Here is a 10,756-nt window from a genome sequence, read left to right as displayed (position 1 = left end):
GCCGCTAGAGCGGTATTGGAGAAGTGGGCGGGGTGAGGGGGCGTAGTCGTTCTTTAAGGATCCCCTCTTAGCGCGCATGCGCAAGGATTTGACGAGACTCCGCCATATTGAATCCCCGTAGAAAACGGCTAGCGTTTTCTCCCCATCTAGCGGCGTAGAGGGGGCCGCTTTATCCATGGTCCCAAATCGTTTTAACGGTTAAATATTTGCCCTCTCGTCTCCCTGTACGTCTCTCTGGTCCCGGGGATCCGTACGGCATCACGACGGACTCGTTGGCGTTAGTTCGATACTTAACAGGGGGGGTGACCGGAGAAAGAAGTTGAATGGATCCGAGGGTAGCTTGGATTCAGCCCGAACAGAAAGGACCTGCTAACGCCTTATGGATGCACGTCTGGGAAACCTCTCAGGGAGTACGGACACTCTCCGCTCAGCAGCTCCACAACCAGAACCACAACCAGTGTGTGAGTTACGCCGCGTTTGACGTTTTGAAAAATGCGAGCAAGAGCTTTACGGGCAGCCATCACAGCATCATGAACGCTTGCGGTAAGGACGCCACCGCGTCCTCCTCGCTGGGGATGACGCTGTCCAACTGGAACGTACAAAGCCTTTTCACCTCCGAGACAGATGTGGGGAAGGGAATAACGCCCCCCAAATCTGGATCTATCGCTTCTTCGTCGCCGTCGCAGGAAACCGGGGCGGACAGTCCCCCGGCCGTCTGCTCAAAGGAGAGAACTGGTTATGTATCTGTCAATAAAAACGTCGGCGGTGCCAGCTTGCTCTTCAGTTTGGGGGACACCATGGACAACAACCGCTACCACCATCTTCATCACAACCTACAGGACATGCAGCACATTTTTACTTTGCAGCAGCTGTGCGCTAAACGTCAGCAGGTCCCCCCCTCGGTACCTTCAGTGAACCACTCTCACCATCACCACCACCCTGGCCGAAGGAAAAGTGACAACAAGGCCAGCACTTTTGGGGTGAATTACTTGCTTTCTAACTGCACTAATGGCAACTTTGCGAGCACTTGGACGCCCTGGAAGACGAGGAATTACAATCCCGGTGTCCTCGGGTGAGTGTTAAATAATGTGTTTTTTTTTGGGGGGGGGGGGGGGGGGGGGGGCTGTTACAAAATTTACGTTACAAGCGTGGACATGTACGGCTTTTCAATTTGAATACACCCGTACGTATGTAAAGTGGCGTAAGGCCCTTCCCTGAATAGCATCTGTGTCTTACGTAAAAGCACCAATCCACTGTCTGAGTAGGAGTTTTTAACATTTAAAAGTCCAGTTATACTTCGAAAAATATTTTTTTTCCGACACACAATTAAACTTTATATTTTAAGCTCTAATTTCTAAATAGTATTGTCTTGAAATTGTTTGCTAGTTTCCACCGGAAGTGGGGCTATCGCTTTCTCGCGAGCTTGACTAAGGAGCTAACTCGCACCCAAGTTATTTTCACATTGCGGTTATTTAATTAGTTAAATACATTCGGAATTTCAGGCAAGTCGTCATCGTGTTAACTCTGATATACTTATGGTAACTTTCCTCAAACTACTGGAATTTTAAGTAACCCCACGGTATGTTGTCAGTTATAGTTCTGTAAATGACTAAATTAATATTAATATAATAATAGAATCGGTAAGTTCAGTTATTGTTTTGCTTGTGTTTCGCTATTGCCATCTTCAGCTTGACTGAGAAGCCAACTAATCTAGCAAAAAGCATGAATTCCTACAAAGGTTCTTCTTTGCACTGACATTTTTGCACTGAAAATAACTGCAAAAAATAGTGTTGTGCTTTTGTTTTGAGGTGCAGTGGGACTACGTTAGTGGGTGTTCCAGCGATACTTGTGCTTCTTTGACTACTGGCATGGACGTGTGTCTTGCAGGCTATCTGGCTGGCTGGCAGAGGGCTTTCACCAAGGCGTGGGCACATGGGCTGACTGAATAGTCCCACAGGCCTTTAGTAATTGATTGTGACAGTCCCCCTGTTCTGTATTTCACACTGACACCATAGCATGCATTCCTCGAAAAATGAGCGGCCACAGGGTTGAACAGAGCGCCACTGTTCTTTGGCATTTGACAGCTAAGAAATATTCCCGTTATATGTAATAATGTAAGGGTTTTCTCTGGGTCACCTACACTATATACCATCTGCACGCATAAAGATATATGCAACAAGGCTCCCTATTCTCCTCAAAGTAATTTTTTTGTTCGTCATCCATCGATGACTTCAAAATTCATAAAACAAATTGTCAAATGTCGGACAAGATTACTTTTCACTTCCATGTCCCCGGTTCAACTCACACGGTTGCAACAGTACATGCAGATCAGATGTTAGTATTACACGGTCTGCAACGCTGACATCATGCCTAAACACATAAACATTAGCCTTTAAGCGTGGTTACACTTGAGGAATCACGTTTCACAGTGCATACCGACTGGTTTTGCTTGCCAATGTTTGGGATTTAAACCCACTTTATGAACATGTGTCAAGCATTTGAGTTGTGATATAACTGGAAATGTATTTGCATTATACCTCTTGCGTTTTGCAAGCATGTAAATGTATCATTTGGATCCAGAACATGTGTGCACAGGGCTTGGGCTAAGAAATGAGTCGCTGCTGCACAGCGTGACCATCAAGGTGCAATATGCCGGGGGTAAAAATGATGTAAAATGCATATGAGCTGACTATGAATCTATGTTAATGCGCACATTTCATGCAGGCAGAAAATTTATTGTCCTTGCATTGTTCCCGTCTTGCTCAGGCTCCATGAGGAGGTGATGGACTTCTACAACTTTATGTCTCCACGGCCGGAAGAGGCCGCTATGAGGAAGGAGGTGGTCAACCGAATAGAGAGGATCATCAAGGAACTGTGGCCCACTGCAGATGTAAGTTTGGTTCTATTTCATTGTAAAGCCCACATTCACATACTTAGCTGTGTCAGGCAAAGCTCAATCGCACGCTGTCTTTTGTGCCATTATCGCCTGGTCGTATTTCCCAGACGCAAAAGGAAGGACCTCCACTCCAGTCTCCCATTTGGAGAGCCGTTCCTTGCAGCCCTGAAACACACAGCTATTTCTTTTCTAGTCATTGTTTGCTTCGTTTGGCAGCGTTCTCCGTTTGGCAGTCGGCCCGCTCTGAAGTGGAACCCGGAAATGCATTGTCCAGCAGTGTGTGGATGCTTCAATTCAATATTATAGACTGTAAATCACTGATGCATATGGGATGTTATGCAACTTGGGAGTTGAAACGTGGAGTCGTAGTAGTGTGTTTGAATGGTATTGGTCAAAATCTAGCCTTGAAGCTGGAATTTAGACACGTCCTGGCAGCACGTTGTTTAGTGCATCCACAGCTTTAATGCTAATGAGCCTCCCTCGTCTGTCACATACAACAAGGTAACATCAGGTACAAGGTAACATACAGGAGTAGGATAGGAGGATACAAATGTTAGGGATACTAGCATAGCTGGGAACACACATTACTGTTATAACAGCATTAAAATGTCAATTTTAGGCTATGAAAGTTACATGTTCTCTGTATGCTTTGCTGTGTTTTCTTGCAGGTTAGATTAATGCAGTGCTTCTCAGATAGTGGGGCATGTTCTGTTGAGGTGTCGGGGGCTGCATAAGAGGGAGGAGCATCGGTGGCATCATGCATTGCTTGCATGCATGGTATTTATTCTTGAACAATACACACAGGCCTCCGGCTAGGTAGCAGCAGTGCTCAAACTAATCAACAGGCTGCCTGTTCAACCCAGTAGAAGTGTGCCGAGCTGACAGGGGAGGAGTGATGGAGAGGTTTCTGACAGAAATGCAAAGAAAAACAAAGGAGACGTCAGATGAAAGGAAAGCAAGTGACGATAACTGGAATTAAAAGACCAGGAAATAGGAGGAATCATGCATAGACATTGGGTTTACTGTGGAAACGGTAGGGAATGAAGTGTGTGTGTGTGTGTGTGTGTGCATGTGCGTGTGCATGTGTTGATGCAGATGTGACTGTATGCAGAATTCTGCTGCCAGCAAATCATTCAGTGGTTTGTACAGATGTATAAACACATATCAGGTTGTCAATAGTATTTCTATTTGGGTTTCTGTCCCTTAGCGGCTGCTTGACAGAAAATACGTGGGAACCTTTGGATTAATGATTAATGACACACTAATCCATGACGCATCTGTTGTCCTACCGTCTGAATGTGTGCGGCGACAACCGTGTTCGCCGATACTCTTCTTGCTGCATCCTTTTGCCATGGTTGCGGCCGAAACTAACCTGTTTTGTTCAATAAAGCAATTGTTGATTGACCCCCGTCCTCTTCATTGTTATAGCATCAGTGGATGCTACAATAATAACTGTAATATTGAAGCAAACAGAGCTCCAGTAGGAGAATGGGATCGGGATTGGAAGTGGCAAAAATGTGAAATGTGCATCCTGGTACGTGACCAGTGGAATAAATGTTTCTTGGTTTTGCTTTTCTAGGTCCAAATATTTGGCAGCTTCAGCACAGGACTGTACCTTCCAACAAGGCAAGAGGCCGACGACTCAATCAATGAGCTGTGTATACTTTCTGATTTGCCAGACATTATTTTGACGTGATATTTGTTTCTTCCTCCCCCTTACAGTGACATTGACCTGGTGGTGTTTGGAAAATGGGAGCGCCCCCCGCTGCAAGAGTTGGAGCAGGCTCTTCGCAAGCACAACGTTGCAGAGCCGTTTTCCATCAAAGTGCTGGACAAAGCTACTGTGAGTATTCTGTGATTTGGCTATTATTCCCATGCTCATGTGATTCAAATTTGATCCTGAAATCAACTTATTTGATGGTATCGTTGAAGTGTGAGAAGCTCCCTTAATGAGAAACAGTGCAGGGAACTGGATGAAGCTCTGCCAAATCACAACTTGGCAGCACTATTTATGCAATGGGGGGGGGGCGTTTTTTAGACTTCAAGTGGTCAGCCAGAAATCTAAAGCTTTGGCTCACTTTATCTTTTTAAGAAAAGCTAGTGGAGAAGAGGTGCACTAAACTATCAAACACAATTAGCATCATCCATCTGTTTGCGGATATCTTTGAGAGTGTCTGCAAAGCTGGGCCACTGGTGTCAAGACTGCCTTCCAAGAAGTGTGAGAAGAAGGAAGTGCCCCTCACCTAACACTAAAGCGCCGAGTGCTCTGGATTTTGTCGCTCCCCAGGTGCCAATCATCAAGCTTACTGACCAGGAGACTGAGGTGAAAGTGGACATCAGCTTCAACGTAGAGACTGGTGTCAAGGCGGCCAGCTTCATCAAAGATTATGTTCAGGTGAGACACACATCATAGGAAGACAGAACGGGAGAGAGAGTGACAAAAAAGGGTCATGAGACATACTTAACTAAAACTGCCCTCTAGAAGAGTCGCATAATTACTGTTTTACAGTGGCATCCAAATATAGAACTTTGGAAATTCCCTCTGTGAATTGTGGCCGGCCAGCATTTCAAAGCTTTACTTGCTTTGCCCCATCCCAAGATGGAAGCACGCTGGCGATGGTGCTACTCGATTACACTAGCAATGGCTCTCCCGCCGATGGTGAAGTTATGCTTGTTTTAACTTTAACACAGGAATTTCAGGCGCTAATCTTCCGGCAAGATGTCATCATTTGGGTTTTGTCCTTTTGTTTATGTTGCGTCGTGGTTCTCTGGGGCTGCATGCCGCGGCTTGACAGCCCACTGCTGACAACCACACTCAGTCAACCCCAGTGTAAGTGTCAGTGTTGTTAATGTGCGAGAGAGCAACACTGTGGTGCAGTCTTGTCATTGGGAGGATAGCATGTCTTCTTTTCACCTCTTTGAAGCCTCTTTGAAAAGTCAGCCAAGCCTTCCAGCACCGATAGTGCTTACCCATTTTCCACTGCTGAGTTTTTCCATTGTCAAGGCCCCCACAGGGGTGCTGAACTGGAGGTGTTTTTTGGGTTCACACCTGGCTCCAAAAGCTTGTGAACTGTTTGCATAATGAAGTGGGGGAGGTGTTACCTCAAGTAAATACCCCCTGTTACCTCCATTTATATATCACAGTTAAAGCAGACTTCATGTTAGTCGGCAAATCTCATGGGCCAACCAAGAGGCTCAACCACAGAGGGGGCAGAGCTCAAATCAGCCACAGGTAGGAAACATGGCCCCCTCGGACGCCGTGTCTGCCTCAAATGGATCATGGTCGAAGCTCTCCCAGGGTTGGGAGTCGAAACGCCTTCTGATCGGAGACTCTGCCAGACGTTCCTAGCAGACCCTCACAATGTATTTGGCCCTGGTACCTCCCCCCACCTTCGGAGCCAACTCACCCCCAGGTGAGAATGGTTGACAGTTCCGCCCCTCTCTTCAACTAAGTGTCCAAAGCAAATGGCTGCAAAGCCATGATGACACAACCTCAAAGTCCACCATTGAATTGCGGCCCAAGGTGTGCTGGTGCCAAGTGCACATGTGGACTCCCTTATGCTTGAACATCCTATGTACAATCTATTACCCAGCTGCCATCCATCTCATACTGCACTAGACCCCCTTGGGCCTGAAAATGTAGCCCCCAGAACAACTTAAGTGCCATACATACGCCATATGTGCTGTATCACCTTGTCTGCTTTCAGAAGTATCCAGTGCTGCCTTACCTGATCTTTGTGCTGAAGCAGTTCCTGCTGCAGAGAGATCTGAATGAAGTCTTCACGGGGGGAATCAGTTCCTACAGCCTCATCCTCATGGTCATCAGCTTCTTGCAGGTATGTATGCTTCATTTTTTTTAAAGGAAGTTGCCCCAGTACAGACTTTGCGGTAACAGTTGTCTATCATTATTTGTTAATTCCCCTTCCTATCACTCTCTGTCCTCAGCTTCATCCTCGTATCGACACCAGAAACCCCAACGAGAACCTAGGTGTCTTGCTGATCGAGTTTTTTGAGCTGTACGGCCGCCATTTTAACTACTTGAAAACAGGGATACGCATTAAAAATGGAGGTGCCTACATTGCCAAAGACGAGATGGCCATGACCAACGGTTACAGGCCGTCCACGCTCTGCATCGAAGATCCACTGCTTCCAGGTATGTCCCCCTTTTATTCTGGCTTCTGTGTAGGGATCTCTGTGCTGTCCACATACATTTGAACACTTAGAGAGGAAGCTCAGACCGAACACTAAAGCATTAGGATGACTCTTCTCTGGCTGACGTTTATTTTTGTGCAGGTAACGACGTTGGCAGGGGTTCTTATGGCGCCATGCGTGTCAGAGAGGTGTTTGACTACGCCTACACGGTTCTCAGTCATGCCGTATCGCCGCTTGCTCGCTCGTATCCCAACAAAGACTCTGAAAGGTTAGAACACAGAAGAGAGTCTGGATTAAAACGGTACTCAACCGAGACTGAATTTCTTTCCTCCTCGCAGCACCTTAGGAAGAATAATCAGGTTGACCCAGGAAGTGATCAACTACAGAGAGTGGATCATCAAAAAGTGGGGGGTCAGGGATCTGGCACGGACTGATAACAGAGGTACAATTCTTTTTATTCTTATTTATTTTGTCTTCATACTTCAGCAGCTAAAGTCTTTGTGGTAAATCACCGTGCACCATTAAACTCTGATGGACATGTCTAGTGCCAACACCCAAGGGGGCGGTGTCTGAGGAGGATCCCAGCTGCGTGCTCGACAGCGGCGTGTCCTCAGAGGAGCAGCAGAGGGACTCGGCATCCCCCCAGAGCGCAGACTCCCCTATGTCCATCTCTAGTCCCCAGCAGCACTCGTCCTCCTCCTCTGTCTCCTCGCTCTCCGGTTCAGATAATGTCAGTAAAATTACTAAACTTAATTTATTCATTTTGATTAGAAAACACCTTCTGGATACTACAACTTTTACCACAGCGCCCTTCCTTCAGTCCCGTACTTTATCTTTTATTTTGTGTGTCTTTTTGTCAGGATTCTGATTCAGCGCCACCATGTCCTGTGCCTCCACCTCCTCTGCCACCGTACCCGTCATTCCCGCCACTGGGCCTCGCTTTTCCACCGGGATTTAGTCTCGGCACCGGCAAGCCCGCAATGGGAGGGCCCCAACTGCTGTTGCCTCCTGGCTCACAGGTAAACAGGCTGCAACACCATGAACACCTTTCCAGTGTTTCCCACAGGACTGCCGTCTGTCTGAGGGGATGGCGTAGTCGTATAACTTGCACAATTGGTCATCTCTGTACTAATCTTTTAAATCGCGTTTTTGTATGTGTTTTGGCCTCTCGTCCACACATGAAAAAACTTAGCTTGGGGGAAAAACATTTGTGGCGGGCCACCACAAAATGAGTACATGGAAATATACTATTTTATTCTCCTGTTTGCCAGACTCGTGTCCCACTCCCTGGGGGTTTGACAATGCACTCCATACATGGCAGACAGGTGTGTATCGACACCGGTCTCCCTGCCTTCTTCCACATGCACCCCTCAGCCCATGCCCCCACCCCTTCCAGTCCCCAGCCTCCGCCTAGCCCCCACTCCAGCCACACTCACAAGGTAGGACTCACACACACACACACACACACACGTTTTCTCCATCACATACCGCCTATTTCTTATTATCCGTTTCTTTTTATCACCCTTATTGTCTTCAGACTAGATATGGAGTCAATATAAATTCCACCAGTAATCAGTTACATATCTCAGTGTTGACGGGCAACAAACATCCATCACAAGTTAATACTCACTTGGCAGCTACGTGACCCGGTTATTTATCTTTGGACTTCAATGTTTCCTTAGTGGGTTTGAAGCTGTCCTCAACGCCAGTTCACAGGGAGACCCTTGAGTGGAAATGTTTGCCTTGTTTTACATGCAGGAAAAATTTTGTTGATGCAGACTTCCCGTTTATCGGACAGGATCAAATTCAATAGCGTTTTTCACCATCTTTATCAAATCGGTGGCACTCTGAACTTTATTTGGCCACATAGGGGGTTATTTAGCCGTCACTGTCATTTATCGCAGTTGGGTCTGGAGCCAAGTAACCGCTGTAAACGAAGGAAGACTGGACTCGCTTTGTTCACCACTGGCATTTTCATGCTGGTTTGCATTAACGTAGTTAATTCCATGTTGAATACACTGACTCCTCCATTGTCTAGTGACGGGGAGATGAAATATGAGAAGGCGAATTTGAAGTCACTTGCGTCAAAGTTTTCTGGGGTTCACCTTCCGGCTTCAGTCCCTTGCGCGCGGCAACTGGAATCAATCAGTTGACGTGTATTAGAAAGGTGCCATTTAAGATGGAATGCAAATGTTTCTATCCTTAAAACGCACTGACCCATCCATTCTCTCCATCCAACCAATCGTCCACCCCTTGTCCTCTTCAGAATGGACCCAAGTTCAACGTGAAGGCCTTCCACAACCCGCCACTCATCACCAACCAAGTTGTGACCAACCGCGGACACATGCACACGCACATGCACACACAGTACCACCGCAACACTTGGCGGCGCAGAAAGAGGGACAGCCTCCCGGTTAGTCCCAGCAGATAGAGACGACTCCCTCCCTTCTATTATCGCCCTTCCCCCTCACAGAGACCAGCAGTTTTCACTCGACTGGGGCAACCGCTACATGGAGCAGCCGACAGCTCTGCTTGACTTTTGTTCACTGCCTTGTAGCTTTTCAGTATTATGTTGCTGTCAGTATTTTGTCTTCTCTCAGTTACGGCTTTTCTCGGTCTTCTCTCTCGCTCTCTCTCTCTTTCTCTCTCTCTCTCTCTCGCTCTCTCTGTGTGTTTTGTTTGACTGGTGCTGCTGGGAGCTTCCATTCACCTCTCCAACCTTGTTGTGACCCGAGCAGCAAAGCTGTTCAAGGCTCAGCGCTACAGTTTATTCACTTACTTTATTTTGTGCAATATTTTTTGGGGGGAGGGGGGGACTAAACTAAATGCTTATTTAATTTTGTGTGTTTATACAGTATGTCAAAAGCATTTTTATACAGTTTATTTTATTTTTGTAGTAGAGTTTAATTTTTTTTTTTTTTACGGAGCCTTTGGGCGTCATCTCTGGATAGGAACCAAGAGATGGAGATCCCGCCTCTGCCCTTCTGAAAGGGATAAGGAGCGCTTATCTTAAATAATCCTCACGCTTTCCCTCCTCCATCCGTCTCGTGAACGTCGACAAGGGGAGCCCGAGGACGTCGGGTTCCCCCCTCGCTCCGAGGCATCCGGGAGGGAAGAGGCAGGAAAACTGCACGCTGCGATATCCCGCTGGGAAGTGAGGCGAGAAGTTGCAATTGTATTTTGCCATTTGCAACCACAAGATTGTTGCCATATTTCATTCGTCACTGCCTTTTTTTTTGTCTTTCTCCACACTGGAGGTGTCAGCATTGTGGAAAGAGTCACTTGGGTTTTATGCTCAGTGTTTGGAAAGAGGCCAGCGATGACTTGCTTGCACTAAATCTGAGCGCAACTGTGCCGTGAAGCTGTAAATCAGCGTAGGCCAACACTATAAGGTGCTCAGCGATAAGGGGCTTCCCTTTATGGGTGGGGGTGGGAAGGTTGTACTCCTAAACCAAGGACTTGAGTCAAAGGGATTTATATTTTTTGATTCTATTCAGGAATCTTGTGTATATTTGATTGCCAGGTACTTCCGCTAATTGTTTGCGATGCCTTTCTTTGTGTTTACTTGGTGTGTGTGTGTGTTGTTTCCCGCCACGCAGCGCTCACACACTTGTGACTGTGACGCGCCAACAACACTACCATGCACCCCAGTGTTATTTCTATGCAAGTGGGTTACTCTTGATTGTCTCTGGTTGGTTCTTTTTTTTT

At 46.8% G+C, this 10,756-nt stretch overlaps 1 protein-coding gene across 2 annotated transcripts; it reads left to right on the top strand.

The window, feature by feature from the left end:
- The first annotated feature begins 73 nt into the window (after nt 1-73).
- On the top strand, nt 74-10,756 carry tent4a (terminal nucleotidyltransferase 4A). Of its 2 annotated transcripts, none has more exons than XM_058046406.1 (13): nt 74-1,072; nt 2,767-2,890; nt 4,476-4,522; nt 4,619-4,739; nt 5,184-5,291; nt 6,604-6,732; nt 6,842-7,049; nt 7,190-7,316; nt 7,387-7,490; nt 7,594-7,778; nt 7,909-8,067; nt 8,320-8,373; nt 9,315-10,756. In XM_058046406.1, exons 1-13 carry the CDS (start codon nt 324-326, stop codon nt 9,477-9,479), a joined length of 2,280 nt encoding a protein of 759 aa, XP_057902389.1. In that variant the 5' UTR covers nt 74-323; the 3' UTR covers nt 9,480-10,756. The 2 variants fall into 2 exon arrangements, with proteins under 2 accessions (XP_057902389.1, XP_057902388.1); XM_058046405.1 differs by having other exon boundaries at nt 80-1,072; nt 8,320-8,487.

The sequence above is a fragment of the Doryrhamphus excisus genome, chromosome 14 (genome assembly GCF_030265055.1).
Source record: "Doryrhamphus excisus isolate RoL2022-K1 chromosome 14, RoL_Dexc_1.0, whole genome shotgun sequence".
NCBI lineage: Eukaryota > Metazoa > Chordata > Actinopteri > Syngnathiformes > Syngnathidae > Doryrhamphus > Doryrhamphus excisus.
Note: the sequence above shows the minus strand (reverse complement) of the source record. Positions and strands in the feature narration are given on the sequence as shown.